General features: G+C 41.2%; 1 protein-coding gene across 2 annotated transcripts in view; it reads right to left on the bottom strand.

Moving 5' to 3' along the window:
• Positions 1-21,781, bottom strand: part of LVRN (laeverin) — a 164,618-nt gene that overhangs the window by 125,061 nt on the left and 17,776 nt on the right. The window contains exon 4 of one of the 2 annotated variants that reach the window (XM_082375682.1): positions 18,082-18,145. In XM_082375682.1, the coding sequence (XP_082231808.1) occupies positions 18,082-18,145 (64 nt within the window). Of the gene's footprint in view, positions 1-18,081; positions 18,318-21,781 lie in introns of both variants that reach the window. The other variant, XM_082375681.1, reaches the window with a different exon arrangement.

Below are 21,781 nucleotides of genomic sequence, written 5' to 3'. Positions count from 1 at the left end.
CCCATACCCACCCCAGGTCCGTCTGCATCCTCTTAGAACTCTGCACAGATGTTTTGATTGCCTTTTTGTGATTTTGCATCCTCTAGAAGATTGTCCTTGTTGATTCTAAGATATTTGTATTTGTGAAACAGTATCACATATTTTGGATTACTTCATCCTATTTCTGGCATTTCTTCCCTCCTTGCTTCTGGTTTGCCTTTTTGGTGACAAAAATCCAAGGAAAACTAACAATTGATGATACCTAAAAAGAAAGCTGGTAAGCCCCACCTGATGATCTGAAGATGCTTTTTTTTTTTTTTAATTAATTTTGTAAGTGAAATAGGGAGCATTTTCTTTTTTCTTTTTTTTTTTAATTTTATTTATTTATTTTATTTATGGCTGTGTTGTGTCTTCGTTTCTGTGCGAGGGCCTTCCCCAGTTGTGGCAAGCGGGGGCCACTCTTCATCGCGGTGCGCGGGCCTCTCACCATCGCGGCCTCTCTTGTTGAGGAGCACAGGCTCCAGACGCGCAGGCTCAGCAATTGTGGCTCACGGGCCCAGTTGCTCCGCGGCATGTGGGATCTTCCCAGACCAGGGCTCGAACCCGTGTCCCCTGCATTGGCAGGCAGATTCTCAACCACTGCGCCACCAGGGAAGCCCCTGAAGATGCTTTTAAAATCAGATCACTGACCAATCTTTACACATTGTGTCGAACTTGAAAACACACATCTATGTCAGATTGGGCCTGATACAAGAAAGGCTATGGTCATTCTTTCTGCTGCAGTGATTACAAACTCACTTTTCTCTCTACTGAGGAATCAAATAAATCTGCACAGTCATAAATGTTTCAGGTCTGAACCTGGCACTTCACGTACATTTTCTTATTTTATGTTCACCCAGATGAGGAGGTAGGCCCAGAAGAGCAAAGGGATTTGCCCACGGTCACTTAGGTAGGATTTCTATTTACAAAGACTGGCTGGCAGCTAATAAACTACAATTGCTTCGAATGTTTAATACCCACCACTCAATCCACTCAATAATGTCTTTGGACAGCGGCGGTCTCCCAACTGAAGCCAGTATTTGCGTTGCACAACAGGTCTCACAGCTGGGGATTGGCCTCAAGAGAACCAAATACAGAAGCTCCCTGCTGCTTGGGGATGGAGAATCCTGAAAGCAGGCTTGGTGCTCTGCCTTACTGTTCAAATACTTTAATATTGACCACCTCTCAACTGGATATTACCAAATAATTCATTCACTCCCTTTATTTTAAAGACCATGCTCATTTAAAAGGAAATGTAATCCATATGTTTCTGGTTTCTTTACACTCAAGTCACCAACAATATGTTCTTTTGCAATAGCTACTTCATGTCCAAATGTCTTTGGAGACGATTTTTTTTTCCATGAGGGCAGGAAGCTGCATTTGGACAAGAGTAATCACCAAAAGGTTTAAGTTCACAACTTGAAAATTCAAACCCATAAGGTTTAAATTGTAAACTTGCCCACTTCATATTCTGAAAGGGCCTCAAAGAGCAATAATAGCAAGGATCTGGCAAGTATTCATACATGAACATCTGGAAAAGGGGGGTGGGGTGGAATGAGAGGAGAGGACAGTGACCAATGTGGATGCCATCAGGAAGCCAGGCCAGGGCAGGGTCCCTTGACGAATCCAGGAGACACTGTGTCCTTGAAGTGCTGATGTTCTTGTTGTGAAATCAGCAGCCAGAAGAACACACCAGGAGCCATGAGGGAATTTGTGGTCGGAAACAGAGCTAGCACTTAGATCCATATATTATATAAAACCAAAAATCTGTGGCTGGGCTCTGAGGCTCTTATTTGTTCAAATGTCATATGAAAAGGTCTGTACTTCTGCTGGGATACCGGTAAAAAAGTATATAAAGCTAATTTTTCACAGTCAGTGGATTAAACAGTAACTCTCTTGATGAGATCTGTATAATGTAGTAGCTTATTAAGTGTTTATTTTTATCTTGATTTAGAAAGGACCAAGGATTTTCTCAATTGTGATAAACATCACAAAATGGAAATAAAATTTGACTAGATTGAAAAAAAGGAGTAAATGAATTGTTCTTAAAATTGTTGAAATGTAAATATTTTCTATAATTAATTGTAGGTAATAGAGAACAAAGACCGAGTACTGTATGAAATCTGACCAGATGGGCATTCTCTTGGAGAAAAATTAAAATTACATGATTCCTAGCTAAAGGACTAGGGGTGGAAGTAACAATGAAAAAATGCATGCTGGGTTTCTTCCATGACATCATGAGCCTCACAGAGACACAGGCGACATAGGAGAACATGAAATGACAGTCTCATAGGCAAATTCTACATTGATGAGCCCCATCTGTTGCTGCCATAAGCATCTACCTTACCCGCGCCTGCACTTTGTCTTCCTTTGGGTCTCATTGGCCTAGTTTCTTGTCAATTCACTGAGTTAAGATGGTGATCTCCCAACAATTCTCATTTCCACAAAATGAGTCAACAGTTAGGGCAGGACATGGAAGGAATTTCCAATACTGGAAGTACACACACCACATCAGGTCTGAGCTCTGATATGGAGCAAACAGGGAGCTTCCTGTCAGTGTCTCTGCATCATTTACACTGTTTCTGGATGAAGCAACATGGAAATTGAAAGGAGATGGTTCTAACAGATGTCCAATTCTCAATCACCCTTTCCACTTCCTCTTGAAAGAAGGATATATTATTTTGATTGGGAGAGTAGACTGGCAAAGAGGCTCCAGGTACAGCTAGATGGGAGGAAGAATGAACCTCCTAAGGAGAGTGTGCTGGGGTATATGGGTGCAAGGGCACATACACACGCCCTGCATGTTCTGCGTGAGTCTCATTCATGGAAGAAGGCAGGCTGTGATGCTGCACAGGGCATCCCCCTCTGATGCCGCCCTACAGTGTACAACATGAGCAAACAGAATTAGGGATTGTCAGGGAAAATAGTCTATTACTGCCTATCTCCTCAACCTCCACCACAAAAGCTTCCCACTACTCCCTAAGACACTAATGCTAAATGGGGCCACCCTGAAAGAGCAGAGAGGGGGGCGGAAAGAAGGACATGGGGCTCTTTGCCTCCTACCTGGCCTAACACATATGGAAGCCAGGGCATCGGTAAGTAACCCAGAGAGGAAATACAAGGGCTCAGGTATTCTACAACCATCAAATACTGAACATAAATGTACCTATATGTCCTGGCCTTTAGATATAGCCAATCTTTAGATACAGATGAGGTCACCTATATGGTAATGCCCCAAAGACACTGTTTGGTAAACTTGGTGGCAGAAATTCCAGTGTTTTCTGTCCAGGAGTTCTTTGGCCCCAGATATCTACATGTGGTGTTGCCAATATGAATCAGAAATTTACTGCTGTCACCAACACCACTGCTCCTGGAATAGACTTAGGACTAGGTCCCTTGAGGCCAGTGGGGGCCAGGGGTGGGTTGTAAAAACAAGTTGCACATTCTTGAATGGCCGAAATTTTCCAGTTCATTACACACATTTGACACATGATGGGCATGCAATATTGTAAGCTGGGTGGGTGGGTTCTCCAGAAGCAGATGCTGAGATGGGGTTTGGGATGCAAGATATCTATTAGGAATAAAACCTGTAACAGGAAGGGGGATGAAGCAGGATTGGGCACAGGGAGAAGCCAAGCTGTGGCACAGGCCAACCCAGTGGGGAGCTCTGGACTGAAAATTGCCCTTCAAAATTGACCCAAAACAAATATCTGGGGCTTTATATCCCTGAAATAAATGGCCAGCCCATGTTCAGTTACTGGATGCAGACTGCCCCTGAATGGGCATGACCCTGCTCAAAGCAAATCTCTGCAGCTAAGGCAGAGCCTAAAGCAGCTGACAGCTGGAGGCTATTTACTGATTGCACTTTTCACTGTTGGTCAGCAAATGCTTCCTTGAAGAGAGATCTCGATGGTCCCTATCACTGTCTACCATAATGATGGGTTAGTCCAAATCAGGGAGGAGGGGAAAGAGATGAGAAGATAAAAAGATGTAAATGGGACAAGAAGTGAAGAAGCCGGAGCCACCTACTTGAGGTCAAATCCACTCCCAGTCTTGGGCCTGGAAAGACCTGGAGTCAGAGGTCATGTCTCCCCTTCCAGCCTCCACTACCATGACCAACTCCATGGAGCCTTCAACAACCTGACAGGCCGTGCCTCTTGCAGCTCTTGGCTTGGGCTTCAATATCCTCAATGCTGATGAGGCATGGGACCCCTCAGTGCCCACATTTGTACAATCCAGAAGGGGGAGATGTTAAGGAGGTGGGCAGTTAATGTGTTATTTGACCAGTAGGAGGCAGAATATAAATTCTTCTATCCTTCTCTTCAGTCCTGTGAGATTGAGCAATCAGTTGTGTTTGGCACCAGCTGTGGAGCTGGTAATGCACTATCATACTGGATCTCGTACCTCCCCATCTCAGTCCTTTCCCCAACTCCTTTCCTGGGATTGCACTAGATAACAAAGCACATAAGCTTCTACCTCAGGCTCCACTCATTGAAGATCCCAGGCTAAGATGATTTGTTTCTTAGGTTAGGGCAAAATGTCTCAGTATCAAAAGTTACCACGCAGCAAAACAGCCAGTCATGTGCAAATGACATGGCTGGTCCAGGACCTCAAGACTGTTGTTGTGTAGAAATTCCCCACCCCAACCCTCCTACACTGTTGGTGGGAATGTAAGTTGGTGCAGCCACTATGGAGAACAGTATGGAGGTTCCTCAAAAAACTAAAGATAGAGTTGCCATATGATCCAGCAGTCCCATTCCTGGGCATATATCCAGACAAAACTATAATTCTAAAAGATACATACACCCCTATAGTTCATAGCAGCACTATTTACAATAGCCAAGACATAGAAGCAACCTAAATGTCCATTAACAGATGAGTAGATAAAGAAAATGTGGTATATATATATATACACAATGGAATATTACTCAGCCATTAAAAAGAATGAAATAATGCCATTTGCAGCAACATGGATGGACCTAGAGATTATCATACTAAGTGAAGTAAGTCAGAAGAGAAAGACAAATACCGTATGATATCACTTATATGTGGAATCTAAAATATGACACAAATGAACATATCTATGAAACAGAAACAGATTCACATACATAGAGAACAGACTTGTGGTTGCCAAGGGGGAGGAGGGGTGGGGGAAGGATGGAGTGGGAGTTTGGGATGAGCAGATGCAAACTAGTATATATAGGATGGATAAACAACAAGGTCCTACTGTAGAGCACAGGGAACTATATTCAATATCCTGTGATAAACCATAATGGAAAAGAATATGAAAAAGAATATATATATATATATATATATATATATATATATATATATATATATATATAAAACTGACTCACTGTGCTGTACAGTGGAAATTACAACACTGTAAATCGACTGTACTTCACTAAAATTAAAAAAAAAAAAGAAATTCCCCACCCCAACCCTCACCCATCAAAGGAAAAACGTAGATTCTAATTTTGCCCCTTCTCCACTTCCCCTTGTAATTAGAGCTTTAACACATGCAAATTTGCCCCAATCCCTTGCCTTTCCCTATGACCAAAAAACCCAAAAATTCAGGGAAGTACTTATGTCATTTTTTTCCCCCAACTCAAAAGGCTGGGACTATTGAGTGTGCTTGTATTTCTTCTTTGAAGGTGGGGAACTCAAATCGAGAAGATAGAGAGTAAGAAATGTTTCTATGTCCTGAACCTTCATCTGGTATCTGGTGTCCAATACAGAAACATTGCTCCCACTGCTGAGTCGAATGTCCGGCCTCCAACACACCTACAAGAGCACTTTCAGATGTGCCTTTATGAGAAATTCCTTGGGGCCACAGTGGAACTGGGCCAAAGGAAAACTGAAGTCTTTTATACCAAGCAGTGCAGTTTACAATTCCAAACAGATTATTACCAGACTGATGTGATGCACCAAATGAAGCCTCTTGGCAACAGGGCTTATTTTCAAGTGTCACTCATAGCTCCACAGTTGATTTGCATCTAAATGTACAATAATATAGCTGAATCACCTGCTACAGATTAAGTACAGTAAGTCCCCTACATACAAACCTTCAAGTTGCAAACGTTCAAAGATGCCAACGGTGCGTTCACATGTCTAATCACATAAGTTAGTTCACGTGTCTGGCATACATTGTCATGTGCATGCATCCTCTACAAGTGGTTGTGCTTTTGTGTACTTTACTGTACAGTCTGTTCATGATTTTCGTGGATTTGAGAAGGCAGATGAGAAGTCCAAAGAGGTCTTCAGCAACTTAGTAACCCTCAACGAGAAGGTGGAGCTAGATCTGCCAGAGGACGACTTCACTCAACTCCTTGCTGTGCAACATGAGGAGCTTACTAATGAAGACCTGATGGAATTGGAGGCCCAGAGAAAGGACAAAGAGAGACAAGAGGAAGAAGTAACTGAAGAACTGAAGAGATTCACGACACAGGAAATGGCAAGGGGATTTTCTTTATTTGAGGAGGCACTGTTAGTTTTTGAGGCACACGATCTGAACGTAGAAAGGTACACGAAGGTTGCAGCAGCCATTCAGGATGCAATCCAGTGCTAGCATATCTTCTATGACGAGAAAAAAAGAGCCACTACCCAGACATCACTGGATCGTTTTTTCAAGAGGGTAGATAGAAGTGAATCCAGCAAGGAACCAGAACCTGTGCCATCCACATCAGGGGTGAGTAAAATTGCAGCTTGCCCTCCGTCTCCTATTGCTGACGATCCTTCAGCTCAGCCATCTCCCACCTCCTCTCCCTCCTCCAGTCAGTAACTCTTCTTGCCTGTTGACTCGATGCCAGCCCATGTGCCAGCTGTTGTACTGTACTACTGTACTTATCAAGGTACTGTACTGTAAGATTAAAAATGTTTTCTTTATTTTTTGTTTGCTTTTTATGTATTATTTGTGTGAAAAGTATTATAAACCTATTATAGTACAGACTATATAGCTGATTGTGTTAGTTGGGTACCTAGGCTAACTTTGTTGGACTTATGAACAAATTGGACTTAACGAATGCACTCTAGGAACAGAACTCGTTCGTATGTAGGGGACATATTCGTATGTATTTTTCCCCTCTTCACGTTTAAAACAGGGGGAAGTTCTGTGGTAGCTCTCCTTGGGACAGGGTAGGGTCCTATTGCTGGAAAAGAGGGCAGGATCAGACTTTTGGTGTCCAAGGTTGTTACATTCCCAGAACACGCCAGACCACTTCCAGGTCCCATGAGCCCTTGAGGCACCTGGACACCAGGGGGTTGGTTAGAACCCGCTGCTCCCCTCAGACAGAGGTCAGGAGTCCATACTCTAGGGATGAGCTGGGACCCAAGGGACAGAAAGCAGGACTCATCGGGACGACCTGAAGCTATGCAAACCTTAAGCTCTGTTAGCCAACCCTGCAGTCCTCCAACATTGCAGAAACAGAAGCTTCCCCAAAGAACTCAGCATGAGGCTCAGAGGAAATAATAAGTGATCAAGAGAGCTTGTCAGAATTTTAGGCTGTCATTGCACAAAGGCAGAGGCCTGAGACAGCTGTCCAGATGTTTGAACTTAGATGTCTCTTTACTCTGGGCTCCCTGTGTTCTCTTCTTCTGCAGCCACAGCTACTTGCAGGATTCTGTGAACCTTATTTTGAAAGGACAGCTCTGCCAAACAGGTAGAAGAAATAAAAAGATAAAATGAAAAAGAAGAGGACTAGCTCAATTTGAATTAAATGGGGCTGGAGTAAGAGACAGTGTGGTGTGGAAGAGTTCTGGGCTAAGAAAGAGGCCACTTGAACCCAGGCCATTGCTTCCCAGGGAGAGACATCTGCAAGTGCCACAGTAAGGCCCAAACCTCTTGGAACCACAGAATTCTTGTCTCTGAGAAGGAGGGTGTTAGCCTATATCAGAGATTTTCAAGCTTGTTTGTTGTGAAGCGTAACACTCTTTATTCAAAACAGACTTTCGTTTTTCTTTTTTTAAAGAACTGGTCTCGCTAAACTTGGAAACAATTGAAAACTCCTGGTCTAAAGGATTGCTGAAGGCCCTGACTGAAAATGCCCCCAGTACTCCTCCCTCACGCCCTGCACGTTCACCCACACAGATGATGTCTTGTCGTCCACACACATGCAGCAGAAATCCCCTTGAGGGAATGTTAAAGTTGCAAAGTGATATTCAAAGAGCAGAACTGTTATTATGTTCTGGCAGAAAAGAAGGTAGATGAAAAATGATCTGGGCCACACTTGTGACAGTTATTTGGAAATGGGAACAACCCTCAGTGACCTGGAAGAGAAAATATGTTGAGGAATTTTGTCCAGGTTGGTAGATCCTAGATTTGCCTGGGAGGAAATGGGATCCCAATAAATGGCCCTAGAGTCGAGATCCTTAGTTTGCTCAAGTCTTAGAGGGTTACCAAGGCCTTCCCTGCTCTGCAAGAGAGTTCTTTAGTCCCTGCAGGCCTCCTTTCTACCATTAAATACACCTTCACTCCATCCTGGCTCATCCCAACAGATCAAGAATTCAAAGACCCTCATAGCTGGATGTCAAACATCTCTAGCCTGTAAGAATCTCCTTCAGGGCTTCCCTGGTGGTGCAGTGGTTGAGAATCTGCCTGCCAATGCAGGGGACACGGGTTCGAGCCCTGGTCTGGGAAGATCCCACATGCCGCGGAGCAACTGGGCCCGTGAGCCACAACTACTGAGCCTGCGCGTCTGGAGCCTGTGCTCCGTGCAACAAGAGAGACCGCGATAGTGAGAGGCCCGCGCACCGCAATGAAGAGTGGCCCCCGCTCGCCGCAACTAGAGAAAGCCCTCGCACAGAAACGAAGACCCAACACAGCTAAAATAAATAAATAAATAAATAAATAAATAAATTTATATATTTAAAAAAAGGTTAAAATGGTAAAATTTATAAATAAAAAAAAAAAAGAATCTCCTTCAGCATGCTGCCGTTAGCTTCTGAGGGTCTGGTTTTCCTTAGACCCTGGGGAAGGAGTTAGGCAGATCCATTTGGTGCTCTTCATTCACCAGCTGATATTAAATACAGGTAGAATTCTAAGCATGCAGCTGGCTTGGAACCACTAATATACTAATCTGTAGCATTCCTAGTGTTATCCAAATGTGGAACAAAAGTTTTATACACACTTCTTGGGAAGTCAGTCAATCTGTCAGCACTGAATGAACTTCTTGGGAGCAAGGAAATATCCAAAATATTTACCAACTACTACCTCACATGAATGGACGTATCAGAATGGGTGAGGGACTGGAGTGAGTCTTGGAGTCCTCCTGTTGTGCCAGGTGTTGACCTTTAGTTGATAAGTTATCTTAGGGGTTGAGTTGTGTCCTTCCCAAAATTCATATGTTTAAATCCTAACCCCCAGTACCTCAGAATGTGACCTTATTTGGATATAGGGTCATTATAGATAAAATGAGATTATACTGGAGGAGGGTGGGTCCCTAATCCAATATGACTGGTGTGCTTATGAAAAGGGGACATTTGAACACGGACACTCACACAGGGAGAACACCATGTGTCACGAGGTAGAGATCAGGGCAACGTGTCTACAAGCCAAGGAATACCAAAGACTGCCAGCAAACTAGCAAACTCCCAGTAACTGGGGGAGAGGCCTGGAACAGACCCTTCCCTGAGCACCTTCAGAGGGAGCATAAACTCGCCAACATCTTGATGTCAAGACTTCGAATCTAGCCTCCAGAACTGTAAGAAAATAAATTTCTCTTGTAGAGGCCACCCAGTCTGTGGTCTTTTGTTATAGCAGTCCTAAGCAAACTGATGTGGATGGTGAGAGGGCCTGGGAGTTCCCGGGGCGGAGCCTGGGTGGCAGAGGGAGAACGTTTGAAGGCTTGCGGCAGTGCCTATTTTCCAGTGGGTACGAAAGCATTTCAGTATTTGCGCCATCAGTGTGGCTGTGCATCAGTTTACATACAAACTGATTACCAGGCCTGACTAGATGGCGGGGCGCTCACCGTCTGTCACTTCCGGTGATGTATAAGAGGAAAGAGAACTGTCTGTTCAGGAGAGTCAGAGAATGCACCTGCTTTAATAGGGGGTTGGAGAAGAAGATTGTTATTTAGGTCTATCTCAGCTGTGTGAGTACCTCAAGCTCCATTCTGCATTGGGTACCTACTATGAGTTGCTTAGGTGGCCTAAGCATCGGCAGAGGAAAGAGAAGTCTAAGATTCAGTCTCTGACCTACAATTTACAGTCTAGCTGGAAGGACAGGATTATGTCACTCGAAAGAGAAGCTTATATAAAGCAATCAAAACTAGAGTGCACTATGACACATACAAATTGTTTTTCTTATTATTACTAATAATTATTGTTATTTTAAGAACCAGCTCAGATGACTACACTAAATTAAAGATTCCCATCAGTCCGAGAGCTCTTCTGTGAGATGAATGGCTATGAAATGCTCACACTGATAGTTCACATCTTTTCCTTTTCTCCTTCTCCCCCTGCTCCAGCATACAAGTTGCTCCAAACGTTGAGATGTGACCATCTCTCTTAGACTGTGGGCTCCTTCTAAAAGAATTGGAATAGATCCCCATGCTTTCTACAAATAAAGTCAATGTTCTCCTCACAATTTTTTTAGTCTCATTCTTGACATTTTAAGTCATTTTACATTCGGTTTCTGTGTCCATCCTGGTTGTGAAATGTGAGCGTGGTTAATTTGTGTTTCATTAACCTGCCCTCAAGCGTATCAAGATTTCTAGTCTGCTTAGGGCATGTGGATGTGGGCCAGACACACAAATAAGAGCTGTGCACTGACCCTTTCTAGAAAAAGCCAGGGGAAAGTTCTCCGTGTGGTGAGGAAAGCAGGTCTGACTGACAGGAAGAGGGAGGGAATGGGCGAGGCTGATCAGCAACAGGTCTTCCCAGAAGTGGCAGAATTCGCCAAGGGACATCCTGGGGTCCAAGGCCTGCCGCAAACACGGTGCCCTTTTTAACCCCATTTACACCAGGAGAGAGCACCACCTCAGCGTTATCACCTCTGAATGAGAAGGTGCATGAATGGAGATGACATGAACAAGTTCCCATCTCTCAGAGAATTATGGTTGGAGATTCTAAGGGATATAAGTCTGGCCATGCAATCCAGGAAGAAGCTCCAATATCTGCTCTGTCTCTGAGCCCAGTCTGGAGTCCACGAAGCCAACTGGCAAAATGTGTTATTTCCTCTGGCCAGAAACACAGTATCTTTAGAAATCTAAATTCACCTTGACTTTTCTTCCCTTTCCTAAGTCGTTTTTGTTATTGGGCTTTGTTTTTCTTCCAGTCTGATTTTCTTCATAACTACTTCAAACTTTAAACTTGGACATCCACTCAAAAAGAAAAATGCTGTCACTGCAGATTCTGTGAGGCTGGGAGACAGGAGATTTCGGAAGTGAACTGGGAACAGACGCATTTTGAATATCTGTTATTTAGAAATGTATCTAGGTGTTTTATAAACATTTGAATTGAATCTCCATGAAACTCCTTTTGGATCTGTCTGGATCCTTCCATTATCATAACTGCCTCAGGGATGACACTGGTGTGGTATAAGTAACGCTTTACTTTTATCATCTCTACCCCAATTATCAACCCTTTACAAATTATAACACTGAGGTGCACACGGCTGTGTCGCTGCTATAAACAAAGGATTAAATTATGTTTCCTTTTCATTTTAGTCCTAGTCCTAGAGTTGTACTATTGGTTTCAAATTCTCCAAGAACTCTGTCAACCTGTGAGTGTCTACAGGCAAATACCTTCTCCAGGGTGGAGCCTTCAGAAGAGTGTTGACTGATACTTAGGTAGGCTTTAACACTTCACTAGTAAAATCTTAACATGCTCCTTCTAAGAAGACAAACAGCAGACTCATGTTTAAACCTAGAATGTATCAACTTCAGTTATCTGGGTGAATTAAAGCACTAAGACACATACCTACCAAAAAGTAGAACTCCAAAATGAAGGCCAATTGAAGAGTAAAAGATTTAGATGAATTTTAATATTTTCTCCTTTCTAGTTCATTTCTGTGTAGGTTGGTTTATTTCCTTGGAAATCTACCTAAGTAAACACTTGATTTGTTCTAGCCAGATGTTTGTGGGCTCTTGGCCTGGTATACAGAAAGCAGTGATGGGGAGAAAGCTGGGGAGGAAGATGAGGGCACAAGGGAATGGAAGTGAGACTCAGACTGGGGTAGTTGCTGCTTGTCACTGGACTCTGATGATTTCTGAAAAATGTTTCCGTTTTCTATGTTTACTGAGGAGCGTCAGTTTCCAGGATAAATGTTTTCTTCAAGAACTTCTATTACTTCATAGTGGAGCTGGGGTCTCTTGCTACACTGCTTGTGGTGCCTAGCACAGAGCCTTGTGCACAGAAGACATTCCAGGAATGTGTATTTGCTAAATTTACATGAATTCCTAAAGGTTGTGGGTAAATTCCATTTTTATAAGTTGAATCATACTTTAAGACTATATGGGGAACACATTTAAAGGAATACTGCATTAGATCATTTTGTAAAGTTAGTATCACCTCCTGATTTATTTGTTTCATAAGCAGAATTGTGTTTATCAGGTTTCCTTAAAACTGAGCACGCAGAGCCTCTGTTCCTCATCTGCAACGTGAGGGGGTTGGACTCAGGGACTTTGAATATTTTTCTGTTTATTGAATACTTCTTCCAGTGCTAAAGTTTTAAGGTTTTAGAACCTACCTCCAAATAACATTAAATTTTAGAAATTGAGAGATTTGGCTGTCTTTTCTGTTTGGGGGGATAGGGAGAAAAAAGTCAAGTGATTCTTCTCAAGTTTTGTCTTCATTTATTCACAATCAACTCCTTATTGCAATTATATTCACCTGAAATAATTATTTGTATTATCCCAGCCCTACCTCTCCTATTAGGCAGAGCTCTACTCTGGATTAAATGCACTGTTTGCTTTTAGATATGCTTTACTTCTTGGCTACAGAAGAAATGAGCTCTACTGGATTGAAGTGGGAACAATTGAGCATTCCTCCCCCCTGTAGTGGCTGACTGTAAAAGACATGTATCTTAAAAGCAAAATCACACAATTAGGATCCCTTTTTTTTTTTTTTTTGGTGGGAGTTTCCACAGGAAAAAAGTTTAAAACATGCTATTTTTTTTTTAAGATCATATAACTAACGACATTTAAATGTACTGATGGATTATGGTAATTTAGCAAGCTCTCTCTTGGGCCAAATATCCCGTAAATTCTTACAAAATGAAAACGTATGTTGGTTCCTATCATAACTAGAATATTATCAAGTTCTTGAGGATTGGCACGTCTCTCTCCAACTCCATTTAAAAAAACATAGTGACTTTAATATCTTGATAGGAATAATACGATTATTAAGTAATTCAAGCAGTTCAGAACATCACCACAATTTTCACTAGTCAGATACAGTAATCCTTAAAATGTGGTGGACAAACCCTTGTGCACTGTTGGTGAGAATGTAAATTGGTGCAGCCATGATGGAAAACAGTATGGAGGTTCCTCAAAATTTGAAAATAGAAATACCATACAATCCAAAAATTCCACTCCTGGGTATTTATCTGGAGAAAATGAAAACACTAATTCAAAAAAAGGTATATGCACTCCCATGTTCATAGAAGCATTATTTGCAATAGGCAAGATATGGAAGCAACCTAAGTGTCCATCAACAGATGAATGGATAAAGAAGTGACATACATATAAACACACACACATACACACACACACACACATATATATATATATATATATATATATATATATACACACACACACATATACATACACACAATGGAATATTACTCAACCAAGAAAAGAACAAAATTTTGCCATTTGTAACAACATGGATGGGCCTGGAAGGTATTATACTTAGTGAAATAAGTCAGAGAGAGAAACTCAAATACTGTATGTTTTCACTTATATGGGGGATCTAAAAAATAAAACAAATGAACAAATACAACAAAACAGAAATAGACTCACAGATACAGAGAATTATATAGACAGCCTCATAGATACAGTGGTTTCCAGAGGGAAGAGGGGTGGGAGAGAGGGGCAAAATGGTGAGGGGGGTTAAAAGGTACAAACTACTAGGTATAAAATAGCTATTACAAGGGTGTAATGTATAGCACAGGGAATACAACCAATACTTTACAGCAACTTTTTATATGGAGTGTAATCTATAAAATATCAAATTACTATGGTGTATACCTGAAACCAATATAATATTGTAAGTCAACTATATTTCAGTTTTTTAAAATGTGGTACACTGGTCAGAATGGCTGTCATCAAAAAGTCTACAAATAATAAATGCTGGAGAGGGTGTGGAGAAGAGGGAACCCTCCTACACTGTTGGTGGGAATGTAAATTGATGCAGCCACTAAGGAGAACAGTATGGAGGTTCCTTAAAAAACTAAAAATAGAGTCACCGTATGATCTAGCTATCCAACTCCTGGGCATATATCTGGGAAAGATGAAAACTCTAATCTGAAAAGATACATGTACCCCAATGTTCATAGCAGCACTGTTTACAATAGCCAAGACATGGAAGCAACCTAAGTGTCCATCGACAGATGAATGGATAAAGAAGATGTGGTATATATATAAAATGGAATATTATTCAGCCATAAAAAAATGACACAAAATAGTGCCATTTGCAGCAACATGGATGGACCTAGAGATTATCATATTAAGTGAAGCAAGTCAGACAGAGAAAGACAAATATCATATGATATCACTTATTTGTGGAATCTAAAAAATGATACAGATTAACTTATTTACAAAACAGAAACAGACTCACAGACATAGAAAACAATCATAGTACCAAAGGGGAAGGAGTGGGGAGGGATAAATAAGGAGTCTGGGATTAACTACTATATATAAAATAGATACACACCACTATACACACTAATATATATACACACTACTATATATAAAATAGATAAACAACAAGGACCTACTGTATAGCACAGGGAACTATATTCAATATCTTGTAATAACTGATAATGGAAAAGTATCTGAAAAAGAATACATATATGTGTGTGTATATACACATATACACACAAATATATGTGTGTGTATATATGTGTATATATATATATATATCTGAATCACTTGCTATACACCCAAAACTAACACAACATTGTAAATCAACTTTACTTCAATTGTTTTTTTAAAAAAGGGATCCATACCCTGCAGGAAAAACAAAAATGTGGTGGACAGCATTACAGGCAACTCTCTATGTACAAATACAGAAAGAAGAATTGATGGAAGAACAGATGGATATATGGATGGATGTATGGAAAGAAGAAAGGAAGGAAAGATCACACTATACATGCTTTTGGATTTTTTAAATGTGTTTTTAAATATTTTAAAATTTTAGAATAGCTTTAAATTTACAGAAAAGTAGCAACGGTTGTACAGAGGGTTCCCTTATACCTGGCGTCCAGTTGTCCCCACTGCTAATATCCTACATTAGTAGGATACTGTCAGTGAGGGGGAAATTTCCCGCCTACCTCTCTTGAGTTCTTTTGGCTGGTCTAGTAATTAAATTGACACAAGACAGATAAAACAGGAGGAAAAAACAATTTAGTTCTTACACATGGAGTTCTTATAGAAATGGAATCCCCAAAGTGACCAAAGCAAGCTGTTTATATATCATTTTTAGACAAAGAAACAATTATTTGTGAAGACTTCACAAAACAAAGGGGCTCATGCTTGGGGTAGCAGACTAATGGAGAAGGAACACAGTTTGTTTATACAGCTTTCTTAGCCTTGAATTCCCTAACTGGTGATAAGGATGCTTTCTATCCTCCTGATATAGGGAGGATACTTTCACTTGGGAGATTTATTTCCTGCTTTCAGCAGGAAAGAGCAGGGTCAGAGTGGGTTTTTTTAAATATTTTTTTTCACCAGCTGCTTCTCAAGTAACTTTAGTTCAAAACAATCAATATGCTATTGAGGCATATTTTGGGGCAGCCTGCCCTGGGCCCCAACAATACATTTGTCAAAACTAATGAACTAATTTGTCAAGACTAATGAACATTATTATTAACTAAAGTCCATACCTTATTCAAATTTCCTTAGTTTTTAATTCATGTCCTTTTTCTGCCCCAGGATCTCATCTAGGATACCACATTACATTAAGTCATCGCTTCTCCTTAGGCTCCTCTGGCCTGTGACAGTTTCTCAGACTTTTCTTGTTTTTGATGAACTTGAGAGTTCTGAAGAATACAGGTCAGGATACTTTGTAGCCTGGCCCTCAATTTGGGTTTTTCTGATGTTTTTCTCGTGATTAGGGTTAGGGTGCTTGGGAGGAAGACTGCAAAGGTAAAGTGCCATTCTCACCGCAACATGTCCAGGGTACATGCTATCAACATGACTCATTGCTGATGATGTTAAACTTGATTGTACACTTGTGGCAGTGTTTGTCAGATTTTTCCACTCTTGTCCTCCTTTCCTTACTGTACTCTTTGGATGGAAGTCACTACAGGCAGCCCATATTTAAGGGTTAGAGAGTTATGCTCTATTGATTTCAGAGTATAGCACCTACATAAATTATTTGAAATTCTTTTTTTTTTTGGCTGCACTGTACAGCATGCGGGATCTTAATTTCCCAACCAGGGATCGAACCTGGCCCCCCTACAGTGGAAGCACGGAGTCCTAACTACTGGACCGCCAAGGAATTCCCTTGAAATTCTTTTGTACGGGAGATTTGTCTATTCTTATTTATTTACCTACTCATTTATTTGTGTCAATATGGATTCAAAGATATTTATTTTATACTTTGGGTTATAATCCAATACTACATTATTTAGTTTGTTGCTCAAAATGTTTCAGCTTTGGCCATTGAGAGCTCTTTCAGGTAGCCCATGAGTCCCTTTGACATACATCCATTGTCTTGTTTTTTTGAGCATTTCCTTGCTTTCTGGCACCATAAGATGCTCCAGTTTCATCTTGTATATTCCCTGTCCCAGCCCTAGGATCAGCCATTTCTCCAGTGGCTGTTCCTTTGCTGAAGAATGGTATTTAGAATCCAAGATCTGGGTGCTGGGTGTACTCTTTACCACTGGGGTTTAGCACTTCTTTCCTTTTAGCTTCTTCTAGACCCTCTCAGAGTAAAGAAATATTTCTGTGTATACTACCCAGTGTATATACACATATCTATAAATATTTCTATATGCATCCATCTGTCTCTATAATACAAAAAACATGAGTCCATACTAATGTCTCCAAGTCTAGTCCATTACCACACATTTTTTAAATATTGCAACTGCGGAGAAATATAAAGCCAACCTGATTTTTTTCTCTTCTTCTACTTAACTCACTTCTCCTAGCAATTCTGCTTATCTTTGACATTCAGTAACTTCACCAGGCCCTACGTTAGATTTGATCATTTTGACTGGACCCTGGCTCCATGAGTGGGACAGACGTGTTCAGAGGACAAGACAAGGAAGCCACCTTCTCCACAACTTCTAGGCTAAGTCCCATGGTGGTGGCTCCAATCCTAGGACAAAGAGTTCTCTTTGGCCTCTCCTATTGTCCAACTAGGGAAAAAACTCTTCCAGGGCAAGTAGCTCCAAGTAAGGATTTGTAATTTACTCAGTTTTAAAAATTTATGTTTAAATTTGTACAGAGTAAAAGTCACTGTCTGTGATGTGCAGTTCCATGGATTTTGACAAATATATAGAGATGTGTATCTATCATCACAGTCATGATACAGAACAGTTCACTCACCCCGCAAGTTCCCTCCTGTTTCCCTTTATAGTCAACACTCTTCCCTTCTCCCCAATCTTTGTTAACCACTGACCTATTCGTCATCCCTATAGTTTGGTCTTCTTCAAAATGTCATATAGCAGGCAGCCTTTTGGGTCTGGCTTATTTCACTTAGCAAAAATGCATTTGCGATTCCTCCATATTATTACATAAAATCACATAATTTTAATATTAATATCCATGTACGATATCAGCATAGTTTAGATTTTTGCTCTAGTGAATCCTTTGAATGCCTCTATTAGTTTCCTTTTGCTACATAACAGATCAGTGCCATCTTAGGAAGTTAAAACAACATCAGTTTATAACTCACAGTTTCCATGGGTCTGGAGTCCAGGCACAGCTTGAAGGAGTCCTCGATTCAGGGTCCCACAAGGCTGCAATCAACACGTCAGTCTGGGTTGCTATCTCATCTGAAGCTCACAATCCTCTTCTAAGCTCACCGCTGGCAGAATTCAGTTCCTTGCAGTTATAGTACTGAAGTTCTTGCCCTGCCAACACTTTGACTTTAGTGCTGAGAAATTGATTTCGGATTTCTGACCTCCCAGACTGCAAGAGAATAAACTTGTGTGTTTTAATCCCCTAAAATGTGGTAATTTGTTACAGCATTAGTGAGAGACTAATAAACTGCACATTAGGAGAGAAGTGTATGTCCAAGGGATATGTTAAATAGAATAGGTATTCTCACACTCTTTTGACTGACAACTCTTCGTAAGAACTACATTTTACATTAATATCCAATATGAGCAAGCATTCACAGTTATATATATAATCCAAAGGTTTGCAAAGAAATATTTATTCCATAAAGTATTACCCTGACATTTTCTGTACTATTTTATTCCATTCCATTCTTCTTCTTGTTTTTTTAAATGCTAGTTGGGACCCACTAAATAGATTTCATAATCTCCTAATGAGTATCTTGAAAAACACTGGTGTTCAGGGAAGAGACTACCACCTAAGAAGGGTAGACTGGAACTCAACTGAGATGGGCTTTAAAGGTCAACCTCTTGACAGCATATGACAAATGCTTCTTAGTAGCTCATAGTTGGTGCCACTGCCATCAGGGACCTAAACAAACTACAGACAGTGTAAAGTTTTTCTCTGGAACTCTGAACGAATTCCCTACTTCAATGGTTCTCAACTGAGGGTGATTTTGCAGCCCAGGGGACATTGGGCAGTGTCTGGAGACATTTTTGCTGCTACAGCTGGGAGAAAGGCAGCTACTGGCATTAAGTGGGTGGAGGCCAGGGGTGATACTGATAATCAGTCTTCAATGCACAGGACAGCCCTCACAACGATGAATTATCTAGCCCCGCATGCCAATAGCGCTGAGGCTGAGAAACCAAGCTCCGGTTGCATCTTAGTCAGCTGTGTCCAAACCGGCTGTGTCAGTCTCTTTTGAAGCCCTTTCTAGGCCTATTCTCCCTTACCATGTCCTGTGGTCCAAAATTATGCCTTTCCTACCTGGCATAAAACATTCACAAACTCTTGTGAATTACATTTATGTTTTAGTCCATTTGGGCTGCTGTAAGAAATACCGCAAACTGGGTAGCTTATAAACAACAGAAATGTATTTCTCGCTGTTCTGGAGGCTGGGAGTCCGAATCAAAGTGCCAGTATGGTCGAGTGAGGGGTTCCTCTTCCCGGTCACAGACTTCCTGTTGTATCCTCCCATGGCGGGAGAGGAGAGCAAGCCCTGCAGAGCCTCCTCTATAAAGGCACTGATCCCACTCATTAAGGCTCCACCCTCATGATCTAAGTGCCTCTCAAAGGCACCATCTCCCGATAACATCACCTTGCGGGGGACGGCGGTGGGGGGGGGGGTTAGATTTCAACATGTGAGTTTTGCGGGGGACACATTCAGACCATAACAGCTTGTGATAAGTGACAGCTGCATTTAGAAGAGTTTATTAACCGAAAGAAGTGACTGGTGAAATGTGCACAAGATCTTCTTGGCACACAGCGGCTTACTCCAGGCTGCTGCTCTCAGTGAATTAAACAGCCACACCTGCAAATTGTTTCAAACTTTGCAAACTACAAAGTAGCTCATCTGGTCATCTCTATGCTTTATTAGATTTTACTACAGTCAGACTTAAAGTACATTTGAAAATCATCTGAATGGGACACAAGTAGCATTGGTCTACTGAAAGTTGAAGAGATAATGACTTCCACATTATAAAGCTGTTTAAGAAGTTTTCACTCTAAAAGTAATTTAACAGTGTCCCTAATTCTATACGTTCCATGGTGGGGCACCAGAAAGCAGCTTAAGGGTAGAAGGAACAGTCAACAACTACTTTCTGTTGTTTCTACAAGTAACTGGTATAAAATATACCATATATGTAGGAAATGACATCTAATTAAAGCCAATAGTGGTTAACTTTCTAAGGGAGGCCCAGGCCACATTCACAGGGCCAGCTCATTGGGCTAGAGGTCAGTGGTAACACACATAGAGAAGGCAGTGGCGGTGCTTAGTGTAAATGGTGGATTGTGAAAATAATCTATTTTAGCCTTCATATTTGGGGTGGTCTTTAGGGAAAAAAAATACCACATGTATTGTTAATTCTAGAACAAATGGTTCCATGGCTGGAGTATTATTCTCTTCTTGTTTCATAGAAACATGAAAGCACCTATGAAAATAAACTCCAGGAAGTGGACGATACATTACAAAGGGATTTAAACATAATAATTAGAATTCCTGCCTTCTGAAACTAAGACAGCTTTACTGTGGAAAATACTCTGATCTTAATTTCTGTGTTGCAATATGTAGCCTTTACCCAACCCCAGGGGAGGTTGGAATAGTAGCCAGGAGAGGTCTTAGCAAACCAGAATTCAAGAGCTTGAATAGTTAAGGAAGGTGTCCAAAAGAGAAAGTTCCAGAAGGCAGTGTTCCAAGCAGAACAGACCCTTGAAAGTGAAAAATATTCTTTACTAGCCAGTCAGGCTCCTTCGGTACTTGTAGGTATTTCCTCCGCCGGAGCAAAAACATGTTTTGTGTGTGTGTGTGCACGTGTGTGTGTTTTGGCTGTGTTGGGTCTTTGTTGCTGTGCACAGGCTTCCTCTAGTTGCTGCGAGCGGGGGCTACTCTATGTTGCGGCGGGCAGGCTTCTCATCGCGGTGGCTTCTCTTGTTGCGGAGCATGGGCTCTAGGTGCACAGGCTTCAGTAGTTGTGTCACGCGGGCTCTAGAGCACAGGCTCAGTAGTTGTGGCACATGGGCTTAGTTGCCACGAACCACAACTACTGAAACCCGCACGCCTAGAGACCATGCACCGGTAACTACCATTTTACTCTGTTTTTATGAATTCAGCTTTTTTTAGATTCCATATTCAGGTGATATACCTAGTATTTGTCTTTCTCTGTCTGACCTATCACACTTAGCATAATACCTCAAGATCCATGTGGCTGCAAATGGCAGGGTTTCCTTCTTTCTTGTGGCTGAATAATTGTGTGTGTGTATGTGTATTTTTTTTTTCCACACTCTCACCAACACTTAACCTCTTGTCTTCTTGATGACAGCCATTCTAACAGATGTGAACTGATAACTCATTGTGGTTTTCTTTAACCTCTTTTTTTAATTGAAGTATAGTTAATTTACACTGTTGTGTTAGTTTCAGATGTAAAGTGATTCAGTTTTATATATATATATATCATATGATTCTTGTCTTTGACTTACTTCACTTAGTATAATAATTTCTAAGTCCATCCATGTTGCTGCAAATGGCATTATTTCATTCTTTTTTATGGCCGAGTAATATTCCATTGTGTGTGTGTGTGTGTGTGTGTGTGTGTGTGTGTGTGTGTGTGTGTACATATGTGTATATATATATGCCACATCTTCTTAATCCATTCATCTGTCAATGGACACTTAGGTTGCTTCCATGTCTTGGCTATTATAAACAGTGCTGCTATGAACATTGGGGTGTGTGTATCTTTTTGAATCAGAGTTTTCATCTCTTCTGGATATATGCCCAGGAGTGGGATTGCTGGATCATATGGTAACTCTATTTTTAGTTT

Source organism: Balaenoptera borealis, assembly GCF_965194805.1.
Source record: "Balaenoptera borealis genome assembly, chromosome: 2".
Lineage (NCBI taxonomy): Eukaryota > Metazoa > Chordata > Mammalia > Artiodactyla > Balaenopteridae > Balaenoptera > Balaenoptera borealis.
Note: the sequence above shows the minus strand (reverse complement) of the source record. Positions and strands in the feature narration are given on the sequence as shown.